General features: G+C 50.1%; 1 protein-coding gene across 1 annotated transcript in view; it reads right to left on the reverse strand.

Annotated features, from left to right (window-relative positions):
• AHRR (aryl hydrocarbon receptor repressor) overlaps nucleotides 1-19,688 on the reverse strand; it is an 80,820-nt gene that overhangs the window by 19,471 nt on the left and 41,661 nt on the right. Inside the window, exon 5 of the mRNA XM_055307672.1 lies at nucleotides 1,777-1,866. Within this exon, the coding sequence (XP_055163647.1) occupies nucleotides 1,777-1,866 (90 nt within the window). The remainder of the gene's footprint in view (nucleotides 1-1,776; nucleotides 1,867-19,688) is intronic.

The raw sequence follows: 19,688 nt of genomic DNA on the forward strand, positions 1-19,688 counted from the left end.
GGCCATCCTGTGAGAAGGCCAGTGGCCAGGACACCATGTGTCACCCTTCTGTCCTGGGCTCAGGTGGTAGGAAAGCAAATGTAGAGGTGAGTGTAAGAGGAACCGCTTCTCAGAATCATCTGTACAGTGACAGCCACTTCAGTTTTGGATATGAATCAAACTGACAATTCATGGAAATTAGATGGAATGCTCCAATCAGCCTCAGGGGCCTCAGACCGACTTGAATTTTCACATGTGTTAAAGGACCCTCATTGTCTGATACTAGCTTCCACTGCCCTTCGCTTCTGGGCACCCTTGGGTCTTCCACCTACCTAGCGAGATTTTTGTTATCAACTCCACATACTGCCTCACTTGGTTCTGATCCTGGATCCTGCACATGTTTCCCCTCTGCTGGCAAAGATTCTCCTGGCACCACAGGAGGGCAGCTGGGCCCCTGAGTGTCAGCCACACCTGGCCCAGGTCCACCCGCCATGGGGTAGCCTCCCCCAGGACCTGGCCAGCTTCCTGGTGGGCAGTTTCCCCCTGGCTTGGGGCACCTCCGTGACCTCTCTACCACCCAGGGGCCATGGCCTCACCCTCACCAGTGAGGAGGACCCGGCCTCCTGCAGGCTCTGTGGCCCCTCCACACTCTGTGCTCTTGTGTTCCTAGTTAATGATTCTTTATACTAAACTTACAGTAATTCTTTATATTAAGCCATTCAAATCACTTCACAGTTCCTGCCTCCAAATAGGACCCTGACTGATAGACACACGATATGCCTCATTTTTCAAAGTTCTGTTTTGTTCTTTCTCTAAGCTGCCTATTTCTATGTTGAATGGAGTGTGTTCATAATTTTGCATGGTGAACTCCTCTTCAGAGAGAATGGCTGTGACCCTACTGCTGAAAGGTCATATTTGTGTTTCCCTGGGCCCTGAGATCTCTTCTGTCCACTGCTAGCTCTGGACTTGGGGGCCTGCCTCACGCAAGAGTGTGAGTTTGGATTTGGACTTCAAGCTGAAGCTTTGGATTTCTCATGAGCAACTTCCTTCCCTCTCAGAGTCCAGGCAGAGGTGTCCTTTTCTCTCCCTGGGCTATGGGTGGGGGTTCCAGTGCACCTTTTCTTGGAGGAGGATTCCAGTGTTTGATGGGTCTCAACCCCAGAGCCCTGCCCAGATATTTGGAATCATCCAGCCTGGACAGGCCTGGGGCAACGGGCCAAATGAATGAATTGTCTGCACATCAGTAAGGGCATTTCTTTTTTTTTTCTTTTCTTTTTTAAAATATTTATTTATTTATGATCGAGAGAGAGAGGCAGAGACACAGGTAGAGGGAGAAGCAGGCTCCATGCCAGGAGCCCGATGCGGGACTCAATCCCCAGACTCCAGGATCGTGCCCTGGGCCAAAGGCAGGCGCCAAACCGCTGAGCCACCCAGGGATCCCCAGTAAGGGCATTTCCAGAACACACCATTCCCTGAACGTGCCCTCTACCTGAGGTTCCAGATAGGGATACTGCAGCAAGGAGAGGCGCCCTGGTGCTCACCAGCCCCTCACTGAGTGAGAGACGGTGGTCAGGGTACAGCCAGCAGAAGTCACTGTCCCGTATGCTTGTGACCCTGGACACTGTCACATGTTTTGCATGACCCCAAACCCTAGAGAAAGCTGAGGTGTGGAAATCCTTACCTGATAAAAGCTCCATGATAGGAGAAGCCTGATTTTACAGGTGTTTAAGGCTGGAAGACAGAAAGCACATGCAAGACAGTGGGAGCCACTGAGCAGTAGATGGAAGAGCTGTTTACCTGGTGGAAGCCCAGATAGTCCACGATTGTTGCTGACGCATAAAATATCATGCCTTCTGCACTCACGACGAGGGCAAAGCCATCGAGAGACTAGAAGAGACAAGAACTTGAGTTGGCTCCTGCATGCATTCTTAAAATCCTCACAATGAGAAAGTGCAAGGATTGTTTTTGCTGCATTTTCAACCATTTCTCCCATTTTGTAGTCTGTATTCACAACCTCCAGAAACACCCACTTTTAATTTATGACTCTTATGCAACAGATCCCAAGTTAGCAGATGACAGGGGATCTTGGTCATGGGTTATAAGCTTCAAGACTTGTGTCCTTCTTTATCTAGTGATTATAAAACTCATGTTTCACAAAATGCAAACATCATCATGACGAGCTGAGACTCCACCAGTACCTAGACATTATACGAGCCTTACTTCACTATGTGGACTGTTCATGCCTTTCTTCCAGCCTGTGTTACGGTTTTCCTTGGTTTTATCATGAAAAAATTTTGACCTCCATCAAACACTATTTCTACATCTACTGAAATAATCACATAATATTTCTTTTGCCTATTAATGTGGCAAATTTGGTGACAGGTTTCTGATGATGAATCTTTCTTGCATATTATGGGGTAAGTCTCATCGTAATTTTTATTTTTGCTTTTTAAATATTTTACTTATTTACCCATGAGACACAGAGAGAAAGGCAGAGACACAGGTAGAGGTTGAAGCAGGCTCCCTGCGGAGCCTGATGCAGGACTCATAATTTTTAAATGTTAGTCTTTTTCTTTTATTTATTTATTTATGATAGTCACACAGAGAGAGAGAGGCAGAGACACAGGCAGAGGGAGAAGCAGGCTCCATGCACCGGGAGCCCGATGTGGGATTCGATCCCGGGTCTCCAGGATCGCGCCCTGGGCCAAAGGCAGGCGCCAAACCACTGCGCCACCCAGGGATCCCGGACTCATAATTTTTAATATGTTCTTGGAATTGTTTCATTTCACTTAGGATATATTCATCTATACTTAAGGAAAAACTAGCTTACGACTTCATAAATATTTCAATTTGTATCTTTAAAATACAGACATTTAGAGAGTTTAGATCAACTTTTATGAAGCTTGTGGCTAATGGCAGTGTATCACAATACTCATTTCCCTTAATTTTGGATGATGTGTAGTACTTTTCTTTCTTCTTTCCTCCTTCCTTCCTTTCTTTCTTTAATTTTTGCCAATTTGTTAAGTAATAAATTTTTTAATATTATTATAATTTTCATATCTTTGAGTATTAATGGGATTGATATTAATGAGATCTCATACATTCACTGCTAACCTGTACTTCTTCTTAAGTAAACTATCCATGCACATCATGTGCTAATTTTTCTGTTAGGGTTTATAAATATCAATTTATAAGAGCTTTTAAGTGACTGTTATTGAAGTTTTCTAGGCATCCTAGGATAATGGCAGCCACTTAAACCCAAATACCTTCACTTCTAAATGATGGAAAACAACAAGAATGAGCAAAACTATACAAATCCATGCCCTTGTCATGATGAGAACAAAGGGAGTTGGTAACTTCCAAGCACATATTAGCAGAAAAGACAGTACTAAGTCCCAGTGAGCTATGGAAGGAAGAAAGTGTGTAGTTTCCTCTTATGAAACTAGGGGAAAGGAGCCAATCAAATCCAATGTAAGTGGAAGAAAAAAAAGCAAGAATGGAAAAAATTGATGGTATTGTTTAAAACTGACAAATAATAAACATCACCAACAAAGTCAAATTTGGTCCTTTGGAAAGATTAATAAAATTGATAAGCTCCTAGCAAATTTGATCAAGAAAAATAAAAATTGGGCAGCCCGGGTGGCTCAGTGTTTTAGTGCCACCTTCTGCCCAGGTCGTGGTCCTGGAGACCCAGGATTGAGTCCCACATCAGGCACCCTGCATGGACCTGCTTCTCCCTCTGTCTTTGTCTCTACCTCTCTCTCTCTCTCTCTTTTTCTCTCTCTCTCTCATAAATAAATGAAATTTTTAAAAATGCTTTTTTAAAAAATAAAAATTACTGCCACCGGAGATTTAAAATCATTACAGATCCTACATACATGAAAAGAGTAGTAAGAAAATATTAAGAATGAAATTCAATAAATTAAGCAATTTCAATGAAATGGACAAATTCCCTGAAACATACTAACAAAGGTGATATAAAAACAGCCAGAAGGGGCACCTGGGTGATTCAGTCAGTTAAGCATCCAATTCTTGATTTCAGCTCAGGTCATGATCTTATGGTCATGAGATCGAGGTCTGCATGGGGCTCCACACTGGGAATAGAGCCTGCTTGAGAATCTCTCTCTCTCCCCTTCGCCCTTCCCCACCCTGTGCATGCTCTCTCTCTCTCTCTCTCTCTCTCTCAAAAAAGGAACAACTAGAAAATCTAAATAGCCTAATATCTATTAAACAAATTGAAAATTTTAAAAAGATTTTATTTATTTATTTGAGAGAAAGAGAGCATAAGCAGGGGGAGGTGCAGAGGAAGAAGGAGAAGCAGACTCTGTGTTGAGCAGGGAGCTCCTTGACACAGGGCTGGATCCCAGGACCCCGAGATCATGACTGGAGCCAAAGTTAGGTGTTGCACCGACTAAGCCCCCCAGGTGCCCCTACACAAATCAAATGTGTAATAAAAACCTTCCCATAAAGAAAACTCCAGTCCCATATCAAAAAACATAAAATACCTAGGAATAAATCTAATAAAAGATGTGCAGAACCCGAATATCCAAGAGATATGCTATGTTCTTGTATTGAAAGGTGCAGGGACGCCTGGGTGGCTCAGTGGTTGAGTGCCTGCCTTCGGCCCAAGGAGTGACCCAAGGGTCCTAGGATCGAGTCCTGCATCGGGCTCCCTGCTCAGCGAGGAGCCTGCTTCTCCCTCTGCCTGTGTCTCTGCCTCTCTCTCTGTGTCTCTCATGAATAAATAAATAAAATATTTTTTAAAAAGAAAGATTTTGTGCAGATAGAGTCCAGTTTCCGAAATCCATCTGTAGATGTGATGCCACCCAATCCCAATCTCTTGTGCAAAGGGCCCACTTTACTAAAGAAACCATGGCAAAGGAGGACACGATTTCAGAACTTATGCTGACTTCTGACTTAGTGTAAAGTCGTGGTAACCAGGACAACATGGCGTTAACGTGTCTGGGACAGCTGGTTGTCTATATGGAAAAATGAACACTGATTCCTATCTAATTCCACAAAAATTAATTCAAGACATAGTTTAGGACTAAAGATAAAACCCCATAGTCATAAGATTTCTAGAGGAAAATAAAATGTCTTCATGAGTTTGGGATAGGCAGATATGGATAGGACAAAACACTAGCCCTTCATGGGAAAACTTGACAGACTGGGCTTTATTAAAAGACACTATTTAAGAATGAAGACACAAGGGGATCCCTGGGTGACGCAGCGGTTTGGCGCCTGCCTTTGGCCCAGGGCGCGATCCTGGAGACCCGGGATCGAATCCCACGTCGGGCTCCTGGGGCATGGAGCCTGCTTCTCCCTCTGCCTGTGTCTCTGCCTCTCTCTCTCTCTCTCTCTCTCTCTCTCTCTCTCTCTGTGTGTGTGTGTGTGTGACTATCATAAATAAATAAAAATTAAAAAATAAATAAATAAAATGTTTAAAAAAAAAAGAATGAAGACACAAGCCACAGACTGAGAAAACGATATTTATGGTACATTGACAAAGGACTTTATCCAGAATATATAAAGAAGGTCTATAAATCAATAGTAAAAAGATGAACAACCCAATTTTTAAAAAATGGGCTAAAGACTTGAACAGACCATTTTACTAAGGAGATGGAAGAATGGACTACAGATGGAAACTCACCAACATCACTAGTCATCAGAAAAATGCAAATGAAAATCATATTAAGATACCATTTCACACACAATGGGATGATTACAGTCAAGAAAACAGGTAACACTAAGCGTTGGTGAGGGTATGAAGCATCACTGGTAAGAACAGAAAATGCAACAATCACATTGGGAACTATCTTGTGATTCCTCATAAACACGAACGTGCACCTCTCCTATGACCAGAAACGCCACACTCTTTGTGCTCACCCAAGTGAAATGGGTGTGTTCACAATAACACTCCAAAACGCATGTTCATAGTGGCCTTATTCACAAGACTCAAACTCTGGAAACAACCCAGCAGCTATCAACCTGCGAATGCACTGCAGAATAACCCTAACGTGGGAACCACCATGCGGATTGTGGGGCCTGTGTGTCTGTTTACACAGAGCCCAAGAGCAGGCCAAACAAATCCATGGGATAAATGCCAGAACCCAGCTCACTGGCAGTGGCAGAGGGGAACAAATTAAAGGAAAGTAGGAGAAAGACCTCTATACAAATAAATCTGAAAACCTAAATAAGTGTATGTTTTCCTAGGAAAATATGATTTACCAGAATGGACCCATTAGGGACAGAAACCTTAATTGATTTCTGTAGAAGAAACAGAAGAAGTTACCAAGGAGCCAGCCCACAAATATGTACCCGGCCCAGATGGCTTTAAAATGTAATTCCACCAAGAATTAAAGATCAGATCACATTGATGCCCCATAAATTGTCCCAGAGCATAGAAAATGAGGGAAATGTTTTAATTATTTTTAGAAGTATAGCACTGGCACTTAACTCTGATAAGGAAAGTACAATGAAAGTAAAATTACAGGCCTTTCATTCTTAATGAGCATGTGCAGATAAAATATTAGCAAACCGACTCCAATTTCACATTAAGGAAATACAATACACATGACCAAGTAGATTTATTCCAGGAATGCAAGGTTGACTCAATATTAGGAAATCCGTTAGCATAATATACCATATTTATAGATCTAAGGGGAAAAGTCTTATAATTACCTCCATGGACGGTAAAAAAGCCTTCCACGAAATTTGAACTTACTCTTTATAAAAACTCTTAAGAAAATGGGAATTATAGGTAGACTCCTAACAGGATAGTGTCCTTGTGCATGTGTCATTCCTAAGGCACCAACTTACTTAGTAGGGAAATGTTCTGTGTTTCCAGTAAGATCAGGAAGTGAGGCAAAGATACCCATGATCTCCCATTCCAGCCTGTACACACTACAGCCCCAAATTTGGCCTGCCACTTGATTTTGTAAATAAAATTTTACTGGAACACAGCCACACCCATTCATTACTTATTGTTTGTGGCCACTCTTGCACTGAGTGCTGAGTCGTGGCGACGAATGGCCCACAAAGCTGAAAATATTTACTATCTGGCCTTTTAAAGAAAACGTTGGCTGACTCCCATCCCACGGTGACCAGCATCAGATGGAGCAGCTGCATCGGGGCAGGAGAGGCTGACAGGAGGCAGAGGGAACTGGGAAAGTAAAATGGTCTCTGTTTGTAGATGAAATCACTGTTTTTCTGGAAAACCTTAGAACACCAATGATAAAATAACTCAAAAAAAATTATTCAGTAAGGAGGCAGGATATACAGTGAAATACATATGTTCAATAATCTTTCTATACTTTGTATTTCATATTATATACTTTGTATTAGAAAAATGACCAAAGGGCCAGCCCGGGTGGCTCAGCAGTTTAGCTCTGCCTTCAGCTCAGGGCGTGATCCTGGAGACCCGGATCGAGTCCCACATCGGGCTCCCGGTGCATGGAGCCTGCTTCTCCCTCTGCCTGTGTCTCTGCCTCTCTCCCTCTGTGTCTCAAATAAATAAATAAATAAATAAATAAATAAATAAAATCTTAAAAAAAAAAAAAAGAAAAATGACCAAAGTAGAGGGTGTGATAATAGATAAAACCTCATTTACAAACACATCAAAGAAGATCCAAGTACTTTATAAATAAACTTAACAAGAAATGTGCAAAACTCTATGGGGAGAAAGCTTGAGAGCATCTCGAGACACGGAATTACACGTGAACAAATGGAGAGACCTCCTTTGTTCCTGGAGACGACTTGGCATTGTGCAGATGCCCATCCTTCCAGGAGACTCCGCCAGCGGACCCAGCCCTGTCTGCGCCACGCTGCTTACGGGAGAGACACGCGCACCAAAAACACGGGAGGCGTGCGCAAGGGGCAGGGAGGGCTGCCGACCTCTGCAGTCATGGCAGTGGGGGCGGCGGAGGGAGGCCAGAGACAGGCCCCAGCCAGTGAGAACATGGAAGGGGAAGCAGGCATTGCCCGAACCACTGGGACAAGGATGGGCTCTTCAGTAAATAGTGCTCTGTCCACCGTTTGTCATTACCGCGTCTTGCTCACCTGTCTGACTGGGCTGGAGAATCACCCAGGATGTGGTTTTTCCCCTTCAGGTCGCTGAGTTGCTGACTTGACCTGGAGCATCCCCTTATTCCTGTGGCCGCGGCGGCCCATTCTTTTATGACATGTACAGACTCATGTCACTGTTGCTTAGAGTTCTTTCGTCCAGTGTCAGGAGCACATGAGCAGGTCTGTCCATCCGGCTTCAGTGCAGGGCATCCTGACCTCACTGAATTCGCAGCCTACCCTCTCCTTGCCTTCTGTGCTCTGCAGTGGCTTGAGGAACATGGGTTTTCTGCTCCTTATGGATTTCCTAAAACTTGCCCATAGAAACAAGTGGCGCAGGCACCCCCCCACCCCCAGCTCCGCTCTTGCTTGTCAGTGCGATAAGAGTCAGCTCAGGATAACATCACACGGATCTGCAAACGGCTCCCACCCGGCTGTCACAGGCAGGAGCTGGGCTCCGGGGAGCCTCCCTGCTCTGCACCCTCGAGCTCCTGCGTGAACATGGCTCACCGTGCGGCACAGGGTGGAGCTGGCCATGGCAGGGGCCGGAGCCCCCACCGTCACAACCCCGAGCTGCCAGACTGTGCGGTGCTGTGTCGGCCTCTCACGGCACCACAGAGGACCTGCCCACGGGAACGTGTCTTCTTCTGAGCCATGCCTTCTCTTCCTTGCTTGCTCCCTACTTTGTTTTCAGATAACTTTGTGAGAGATTTTCTGCCTTCTTCCTCTCAAGGTACATGCAATTGTCGTTTCAGATGTGTATCTTCTGTGTTGGGGCCAGAGGTGTGGGGGACGTGCACCTACCAACCAGAGCTGGTGTTCCTCCCCAAGGTGGTACTATGGCACTTGAAGTCCCTGGGAAAAGCCTCAGGGCAAAGGATGAAGCCTTCCAGCCTCACGCAGAGCCCGCTCTGCTGCAAAGCCACACATTCGGCCACTGAAGTATAATTCAAAAAGGGAAGGTCACAGTACTCATGAAAATGTAAAATAGACACTTGCCAAAGATCTTCTTATTCAAGAGGGAAGAAGTAAGATTCAAAATCCGTCCAAACGGGGCAGCCCAGGGGGCTCAGTGGTTTAGTGTCGCCTTCGGCCCAGGGTCTGATCCTGGAGACCCAGGATCAAGTCCCGCATCGAGCTCCCTGCATGGAGCCTGCTTCTCCCTCTGCCTGTGTCTCTGCCTCTCTCTCTCTCTCATAAATAAATAAAATCTTAAAAAAAAAAACCCATCCAAGGTTTTGCACTCAAGAAGCGAGGTATTCACAGGCAGTCAGGATACGTGTCTGATATAAAACCACCCCCTCCAGATAATCCTGGGCTGGCCTGGCTGCTCTGTGACTTGAAAGTTTCAAGGTTTTGGACAATTTTCTGATGCAGAGGCTCAAACACCAGGGCAGTGACTTCACCACAGGACTCAGACTTTGTGCTGAGTTTTCTGGGCAAGAAATCCCAGCCTCATGCAGCCCCCTGCCCATGGCCGTGGATTTAAACGGTCCATCTCCTTGCGAAGCCCCCACCACCAAGCCCTAAGGTGCTTCTGAAGAGGAAAGTGACCTCACACCACATAGGCATCTAGCAGAAAGTCTCCAGGAGGCGAACAAACTGTGCTGTCACTTTAGTGCCCGAGTCGCTCCCGGGACAAATGTGGTCCTACTCCCCTAACACCTTTGAGTGGTGAATAGAAGGTACAGTATCTGCCCAGACCTCATCCTAGGGGACTATTCGAGAGTTAATATGCCTGTGCCCTCCATCCCGGTGCCTCTGTTCTCAGACATAGAGTATTGGGGGGGGCACCTGTAAACATTTGGGATTTGTTTATATCATTTACCAAAAGTCCTGCCTTCTCTGCCTGAGATAAAAGAGACACGAACACACGTGATGACATGACCTACAGGTGTGGGGGCCTTGCTGAGTAAGAGGGCACCTGGAATGCACTGACCCTGTGCCGGCTTCAAGCACTTCACCTCAGCGGTGCTGGAGCTCCTCTCTGCCTGGGTGCCCGGCCTTCCCCCTGCCCCACGCACAGCCCTGGCGCCTGGTGCCCATAGGGGTGGCAGGCTGTGGGGTGGCAGCAAGAACGGGTCAGGACCACCCACCTCCCACGCAGTGACAGGGACCCTGGGATGAACCGGGCGTCACCACAGAGGCCCATACCTGATCCCAGGATGGGAGCACCCTCCCATGGTCCCACCCTCGGGATCTGGACCCCACTGGCCCCCACAGAGGGAGGACATCTGTTCTGCGAATGGACTGTCTGAGCGACTGCTGTCATCACTAAAGGTGAGGACCTAATTCATCTGCAGGCCTCGAGGCCAGGTGATGCGCTTGCAGGGTGGGCAGGCAGAGCAACTGCTGCACGGTGCTGGCGGTGAGGCTGGGGGCTGGTGGGGGGTCCTTGGCGCCAGCCTCTCCAGGTGCCGCCAGAGAGAAGAGGGGCACCCGCGGTCTGCCAGCTCCTGGAATGGCTCTTCCCAGCGCAGGGGCTGCCGCGCGTCAGGATGTCCTGCTAATGACAGTTCAGAGACCAAAGGACAGTTCGGAGCTGGAGTGTATAAAATGCCTTCTTAAAAAAGATTTTATGAGATTAGTCACAACCAAAAACAACCTTAATTTTAACTCACAAGGCAGAAGATTTTTTTAAGAAAAGGAAAAAGGCCATAAAACGCTATTTGCCGAGTCATATGGATTCAATATCAGATTGACATTCTGGTCCAGAATCATCACGCCAAATACTTTTACACATGTGGGACCGTCTTTCAAGTATGCATCACCAACGTTTGTTTTCTCCCGGTCTCTTTTAATCCTACAAGAGTTTTGTGTTTTTTTAAACATGGTACATGGAAAATGAGGTCACTTTTCCAAGTGGAAAAAAGGATTTGGTCCCAAACTGAAGACTGAACTTTTTTAAGGGGAAAAAAAATCATCTCTGTTCAGTTACTAAAAGTCACGAAACGTGCACCTGCCATTCAAGGAGGCCACGGGGTCAGTGCAGGTGAGGGTGTGCGGTGCCAGCGCCTCGCCCCGCATCCCCCGCCAGACACTGCTGCCCCTGCCGCCCCTCTATGGGGCCAAAGGCAAATGTTTGAAAAACCCAGGACTTCCTTTGGCAAACCCTTTGAATATCCTGACCTCGTCCAGTCTCATGGCAGAAAAAGTAGCCGGCAAGTACTTCAAAGATCATTTCGTCAAGGTCACAGCAGAGGAACAAAAAGAGGGAAAAAGAACAATTCTAAACAGCCCCTCATGGCTCCTCCCTGGAATAAAGGGACTCAAGCAGCGGGGAGCAGCTCAGTCCCCTGAGAGCCGTCGCCAAGGCGACAGAGAACAACACAAGGCCAGAAGGCCAGGCCGGCTGGCCGCAGTCACGCGAGGCGCGGGCACCGGGCAGCTGCTGGGCCCCGCTGGAGCCAGATCACTCGCGGCCTCTCCATGGGGCCTGCGTGCGTGCGAGGCGCGTTCCTGCTCAGGGAGCGGAATGACTGGCTGTTTATAGATCCCACAAACAGTAAACTCAGCCTTGAATTTCTGCCACGAGGCAGCAACAGCTCTAGAAAACGGTTCTTGGGAGATGCCGTGGGCCGACCACAGCCGGGCCACAGACACAGAGGCAGGTGTGCACCCTGAGGCCCCTCGTGCTGTCCCGGCCCTGCTCTGCTTAACCCAATGCCCCTGGGATCCCTGGGCCCACCTCCCTGAGGCACTGACCTGGTGGGGAGATGGTGCCAGGACAGCGGCAGGAACAACCGCTCCCGGGCCCTCCCGGCCGCCCCCCGCCCAGGGCAGCAGAGCCCAGCACCGGTGCAGGCTCCCACGCCGAACTCCCCTCCCTGGGACTACACAGGACAGCAGTGACCACCCATGGGATTAAACAGGCACTGCCCAGCAAGAGAGAGCATAGAATCAATGCTTCCACGAATAATCACAATTAGAACTAGAATGCAAGACTCTGGCTGGACATATGATTTCGAAACCAGACATGGTAAAATCAACTTCACCAAAGTGAGAACAAAGCATGTATTTTAACACTGGGATCTCCTGTGGAGTTTAGTCTGAGGGCCCATGGGAGGAAGAAGGGCCATGCCATCGGGGGTCCTGATGATTGGAGGGTTTCACCTCACTGACCCCCCAAAATCTCTGACCTTGCTTTCTGGACGTGTCCTGGACCACCAGCCTCGGCCTGGCTGCCATGGGTCCCCCAGACCTCTGGGTCACAGCTTGTCTCTGGACAGGCTCTGGACCTCTCCTCCACCCAGGAGAGCCCGGGCCCCCTTTCCCCTTATGCCCCACCGAGTTTGAGCAGCAGGAAGGAGGGGGTAGCTTGGGGCTGAAGCCCTCTTGGAAAACCACCATCAGGAAGGAGGGCACAAGGGCCAAGCCTGCAGATGAGGTGGGCACGGGTGGCCTCCTCCTAAGGCGAGGTTGGGGTGTGAGCCAGGGTGCTGGTGGGCAGTCCCCAGGCCCCCGGGTGGCACGCTCTGAGACGGGACAAGGGCAGGGTCCCACCAGGCACCCCAGAGCCCAGGTTACAGGCACATTCTCAGGCTCCCAGAGGTTCAGCTGCTCCCCTGCGAACCCAGGATGGCCCAGGACTGGCCCCAAGGTCCTCCCAAACACCAACCCTTCTCATAGTCCCTAGAACTCCACCTGACAACTCTGGGCTACAATTTCTCAGGGTTCACAGATGAAAACATTAAAATGAGTGAGTGAACAAGAGATCTGACGAGTCCAGCTCTTCTCCTTCCATGGGGCTTCCCCACCAGGACCCGGCCCAGGACCTGGTCCAGGAGGCCCACCTTGTGCTGGGGACCTTTCCAGGGACTGGGAGCTCTGTGGGGGCAGGGCCTGTGACACGCGTATCTGAGCCTACAAGACCCCCAGGAGAGCTGGGCCTGAGTGAACACTTGGTCACTAAGTAGTGAGGGCAATCCAGTGCCCATAGACGGTTAAGGGTCACGGTGGGCAGTGGGGGGCTCATAGTGAACGGTCAGGGGCTCATGGTGAATGGTCGGGGGGCTCACGGTGGGCATCAGGGGCTCATGGTGGACAATGGGGGGCTCATGGTGGACGGTGAGGGCTCATGGTGGATGCCAGGGGCTCAGGGTGGATATTCAGGGGCTTAAAAGTGTTTGGTTGGGGGCTCATGGTAGGCGGTGGGGAGCTCATGGTGATGGTCAGCAGCTAAAGGTGGTCGGGATCATGGTGGGGATGGTGAGGGGCTCATGGTAGATGGTAGGGGGCTCAGAGTGGACGGTGAGGGGCTAAAGATGGATGGTCCAGGGCTCATGGTGGATGTTGGGGGGTTCATGGTGGATGGCGGGGCTTCATGGTGGACTTTGGGGGCTCATGGTGGATGGTGGGGGGCTAAAGGTAGATGATCATGGGCTAATAGATGGGAGGTGTTCAGAGTCCTAATGAGCTAAAAGCCACAAAGAGGCCAGGCCCACTCAGCTCCCAAACACCTGATCCATCCACAGAGATGGGGCCAGGAGCTGTCACTTCTAACCCCACAGGGAGGCCCCTGAGTGGGCAGAAGGCACAGCCCCATGAGCCAGGGCAGGGCAAAGTTTCAAAGGGGCATGAGCCGGCAGGCAGTGCCCTCGGGTCAGCCTGGGATGCCTCATGTACAGCGTCAGGCCGGTCATAGGGCCTGGGCCCAAAGCAGATGAGGTGAGGGGCTGCAGTGGGAGCAGGGAGCCCAGCTGGAGGCCTCTGTTGAACTCCTGAAGAAAACTGAAGGGGGCTTTGGAATATGGGTCCTGCAGGCACAATGGAAGATAACCAAGGGCTGATTTCTCAGAGTAGGAGGACTGAAGGGCAAGCAGAGCCTGGAGACCAGGAGGTGGACCAGGAGCTGCAGCCCACCCTATGAGGGACACCGAGGCAGGGGATCTCTCAAGGGTCGTGGGGTCCTCAGCCCACCACTGCCACGGGCCCCCAGCAGCCCACTGGCACTTGTCCTGGGTCCTTCATTCCTGTCCTTCAAAGTCCAGGACACAGGTGGTCACAAGACCACCCCTTCGGAAGCCAGTTGACCTACAGGGCCAGCCTGAGCAGGTGGAAGGTGTGGGGAGCGGCCCTGTACCTGCTCCTGGCTGGGGAGTTGGGCCCCAATCCCAGTACCCCTCAAGCTGCAGTCCCCTCCATGGGCTGGGACCCTTGCTCCTGCACCATCCCCCACACCTGACAGCCCTGCCCTGCCATCCAGGTCGACACCCACTGTGTCCCCCTTTCTGCAGCAGCAACCCCAACTGTTGGTCGTGAGTTTGCTGGGGTTTTGTGCCTGTTCTTCCCAGCTTATGTTTCTGGGGACTTGTCTCTCAATCCAGTCAGTACCAAGTGCGGGGCTGTAGAAGGTGACAGACTCTGGGCAGGTTCTTGGGTCATGAGGCCCAGTGGGAGCATGGCTTTCTAGGTCTTTCTTTAGAAGAGCCATGGCCTGAAGGTGACAAGTCTCTGTGCTTATGCTTCAGGGTCCTGGGAACATGTCCAGAAGCCATGCCAGTGTAGCCCTTGGCTTCCTGCAGCTCCTGGCAGGTCCCCTGGACAGTCCCCGCAGGAGTCACCATCCCCAGGCCCAGGAGTGCCTGTGATGGCTGGAACCCCTCCCCTCCCTGCAACCTGCAGCTCAGGACACAGCACACAATCAGCTTTCCTCCATGTTCCCTCCTGGCCATGTATTCAGTCAGATGTGGACACAGGGCTTCCTGGCCAGCATAGGCTCTGGCTCCTCCTTCCCAAAATCAGGCCCAGGAGATAAGAGGAGGAGCCCCAGAAAAGCTGTTGCTGGAGTGGGAAGCTGAGGAGGGGGCTGGGTTTGGGGGCAGTCAGGGTGCAGTCTGCCAAGGGACGCCTCCTGGTGGGCCACCACCCCTGCCCCTCCTTGAGCCACCGCCTGCCTCAGCACAGCTCTCACCAGGGGAGCAGCACATGGGGCTCCCGACAGAGATGAGCGTGAATTTTAAAGAATATACATTTCAGGAGATAAGACAAAATGAAGCAAAACATAGCAAACGAAGTAAGAATAAGAAATGTCAGAAATGAATCAAGTGACAATAGTAGGTATGAAACTGTAAGCAAGGAGCTCACGGTCCAGGGTGTGGGTTATGGACACGCGGGCGCCATGGCTGCAGGCCAAGGGCTGAGGAGGAAGACCAGACAGGAAGAGGAAGCGCCAGCATCTGAGCAAGAGCAGCCCCAGACGATAGAGCGGGAGTGGACAGATGGCAAGTGACGGACACAGAAATGCACCATCGGGTGGAAGATCCAGGCCATGCAGCCAACGGCTATGGCACATACACTGCAGGGACCTTGGGAGTCCAGAGCCCAGTGCCCAGCCCTCAGCAGGTGCGAGTGGGGCGCTCGGACCCCCCCCCCCAGACACGGGGCCGCAGACACCACGGGAAGCTGGATGCAATGGACCCCGTCTCCAATGAGGGAAAGGAGTTCGAATCTAAGACTCTATATTTAGCCAAATTATTATCTGATTGTGAAGGCACAATGAGCACGAGACCAGGGAGACTTCACAGAGGGACCCCCTCCGTGGACACCCCCCAGGGAAGCACCCAGGAGAGAAAAAGCCCAGCAGGCCTGCGGTCCCAGATGGGACACATCACTGTCCTCCCTCCTCTGAGGCTCTTCTTTGTGGTCTTGCAGCCTCCAGCCTTCCAGGTGAGGCCAGGACTCCTGGGGCTCAGTGCTTCGCCTGAAACCTGCTCCTTCTCTCCGGAAGCATTGAGGATTTTCTCATTGCCACTGGGGCTGTGGAATTCCAGAAAGATGGCCACCCTGGTCCTTTCCATCTGCTGTGCTGGCTGTGCGCAGGGACCTTCGGGCCGGAAACCCAGCCCTTGGTTCTGGGAAACCCTCCTGGACAGTTCCCGCCCTCGATCTTTCTGGAACTGGAGCGTGCGGGCCTCTCGGGGCCCATATTCTACACCTAGCTTCCTTTCCTTCTCGGAGAAGCTGAAGTGACCCTTCAGCGTCAACTCTGGGTCTTTCTTTGGTTCCTAAGTTCACTCTCATGCTTTTAATTCTTGAGCTCTTTCCAAAACCTCTGAATATTCCCTTTGTGGCACCTGTTTCCATTGCACGGCCACTGTGAGGAGGTGCCCAAAACCAGCCACTTGGTTTGTCTCCCTTGCTCACCCGAGCTGTCTTTCCTCCTGAGTCCCAAGTAAGCCTCTGGCCTGGAGGGTCTGTGACCCCCTCGTGGGTGGGGATAGCCGCCAGGAAGCTCCGCAGCCACAACGGAGCTGAGAGCTTGGGTGGGACAGCCCCAACGTGAGTGTCTGTGGGTCCTGCTAGGCTGTCCGGCTCCACACAGCCACTTGGGCCTTCCCCATGCCGTGGGCCGAGCTGGGGTCTGCCGCTGGTATGTGGCACCACCACCCCCCCGCCAGGTTCCCAGATCCCAGCCCTCTCCTGCAGCATGGCAAGGCCACATGCCTGCTGAGTCTCTCTGGGACCGCAGGCGCCCTCGTGCTGGTTGTGCTCTGCCTTTCAGTCTGCAATCATCCCTGAGGACGGGGGTCCAGGTCACGTTCCCAGTCACCCTGCTCTAAATGGTTTCCATAGCTATTTCTCTTACTTAGGTCTTGAGGCCTTTGTGAAATGATGAAGGAACCACTGACATTGAGCTTCACCTCTCAGCCTCTGCCACCCTTGGGCCACCGCTGTCCCTGCACCTGGGCTCACGAGGACTCTCCGCCACATGGCCTCTGAACTCCCATGAGGGCTGGTTTGCCCGAGAAGCCCCGCAGTGCACCCTGGGGCTCGGGGCACCCTGGCCCGTGCTCCTCCCTGGGTCGGCCCAGCCAGGCTTCCCTTTGAAGCATCAGAAGCTTGGGGTCCTTTGCCCTTGGGGTTCTGATGGTCCCGTCTTATCTTTGGTGTGAAATGCTTGCAGGAAGTCCTCTATGATGCGGGTTTCGCCATAAGAATTGGTGTCCTTTAGGCATCCAGCCCCACCAGCCACGGTACCCTCCCTCCACCTTCCTGTTGTGGTCATGCCAGCGGGAATGAAAGGCCTGATGCATGCCACCCCATCCAGCCATCCCCAAAGGCTTTGAGGCTTGAAACAAGCCCAAAAAATGCCCTGCAGGTGTGCAGTGAGACAGGCCTCCAGCTAACACCAGCCCTGTAACAGCCAGCCTCATGGGGCCACAGGGACATTGGAGGGAGTCCCCTAGGGAGATGCAGTGGGGCCAGTTCCAGCTTTGCCTTCCCTAGTATGTGACAGCAGGCAACCTACAGAACCACTCTGTGCCTCCATTTCCCCATCTGTAAAATGGTCACAATGACAACATCTGCCTCTTGAGGCTGCCAAGGACCCGGTAAGTCCCCAGGGCTCAGAGCAGCCCCAGCACACAGTGCTGAGCTCTGGCTTCAGGAGTTCAGGGCCTGGGTCCCAGAGGTGGGAGAAGCCTTAGTTCCTGCCCTCACCTGCATTCTAGCCTGAGGCCCCTTCCCTGAAGAATGGACAGCTGGACTGGACTGAATAGTAGCCCTCAAATTCATGTGCCCATGAAACCTGTGAAGGTGACCTTATTTGGACAGGAATCTTCAGCTGTAATTAGACTAAGGTCACTCTCAATTGGGTGACCCTAAATCCAAAATGACTGTTGTCCTCATGAGAGAGACAGAAACACAGGAGAGATTGAATGTCAGCAGACATAGGGAGGCATACTCTCCCTAGAGCCATCTGCAGGAACCCACCTGCCCACACCTTGCTTTCAGCCCCATGACCCTGAATTCAGACTCCTGGACACCACAGCTTGAAGAGTACATTTCTATTGTCTGAGCCACATTCAGACCCTGCTCAGGTCACTGCTGTCCTCAGAAGAAGCTGTCCTCAGAAGGCAAGGTGTGTGGAGGCCAGTGCCCCAGCCTTGTGCCCTCTGTGAGGATCAGAGGCATGGTCTTCAGAACCCCATTTTCTCTCCTCTCTCCACCCTGACCGTGTGTTCCTGCACAGATCCACCACAGGGCAGTGGTGGATAAGCTCCAAAAGAAACAGGAGAGTTCTAGCCAGAGGACCAGGAAGAGGATCCCAGGAGGGAGCAGGTGTGGGGAAAATCCTGCAGAGGAGACATAGGGAAAGGACCCCACCTCTGTGTGTGGCCTGACATGGTCCTTGCTTAGTCCAAGTCCATACGTGTGTGGAACATGCCCAGAGAGGCAGAGTGGTGGCTCTGAGCAGGGCTGTGATAGAAACTGCTGCCCTGGCCCAATGATGCCTATGGGGGAATCCAGGTGGCATGGCCAATGCACACTCAAGGAGACATCCTGGGGGCCAAGCTCACTGCCCACGCAGCTGTTGCCAATACAGGACACATGAGGGTGCAAGGCTCAGTCTGAATTGGTTCCTCTTGCTGCTATAACAAATTAATACAGACTAAGTGGCTGAAAACCATACACTTCAAATATATCAATATAAATGAATTAAAAGCAAAAATATAGAACAAGATATGACAAGCAAACAGTAATCAAAAGAAGGCTTGGGTGGCTATATCAGTATCAGATAAAGTAGACTTGAGAGCAAGGCAAATAGCCAAGAATAAAGGAACATTTTACATAATGGTAATGATAGAAGGGTTGATTCATGAAGAAAACATAATAATCCTCAATGAGTATGCACTCTACAACAGAACTTCCAAACACATAAGGCAAAAAGTGATAGAACTGAAAGGAGAAATACAAAAATCCACAATTATACGAGAAGATGCTAACACTTATCTTTCACGTTGAGACCAGACAGAAAATCAGTAAGGATATAAAAGACTTGAAAGCTATCAACCAACTTGATGTACATAACTGATGTTTATAGAACACCTCACACAGTGACAGAGGTCAAGTGGGGGCCCACTTCCTGGTTCATGGATGACTTTTCACTCTAACCTCATAGGGCAGAAGGGGCAAGGGAGCTCTCCGGGGTCCACTTTATAAGGCTTAAATCCTATTTGTGAGGCTCCACCCTCATGACATTAGCACCTCCCGAGGGCCTTGCCTAACACCTTCACATTGGGTTTCCAGGCTAATATGAATTTAAATTATATTAATTGAACAGGTTGGGGGGAATACAAATATTCAGTTCATAGCAACAATCAATGAAACCAACAGCCATGTCTTTGAAAAAAAAAATCCATAAAATGAATAAACCTCCAGCCCAACTGACTAGGAAGAAAATGGAAGTCACAAATTACCAATGGAATTAGAAAGGACACATTGCTACAGAACCTACAGACATAAAAAGGACAAAATGGGAAACCTCAAGCACTTCTAGACACACAAGTTCAAGAAAGTAGAGGAAATGGACCAACTTCTTCAAAGATGCAAACTACTAAAATTCACACTAGAACAGATGACTAAATAGTCCTACATTGATTAAAGAAATTGAATCCATAGTTTAAGATCTAACAAAGAGGGACACTTGAGTGACTCACTTGGTTGAGCATCTGACTCTTAATTTCAGCTTAGGTCCTGACCTCAGGGTTGTGGGATCAAGCCTGAGTTGGGCTCCACACTCAGGGGAGGGGAGTCTGCTTGAGAGTCTCTACCTCCCTCTCTGCCCCTCCCCCACAGCTTGCTCTCAAAAAAAATTTTTTTTCTAACAAAGAAAACTCCCAGACCAGGTGGATTCACTGGTGAAC

This window comes from Nyctereutes procyonoides, unplaced genomic scaffold (genome assembly GCF_905146905.1).
Source record: "Nyctereutes procyonoides isolate TBG_1078 unplaced genomic scaffold, NYPRO_anot_genome, whole genome shotgun sequence".
Lineage (NCBI taxonomy): Eukaryota > Metazoa > Chordata > Mammalia > Carnivora > Canidae > Nyctereutes > Nyctereutes procyonoides.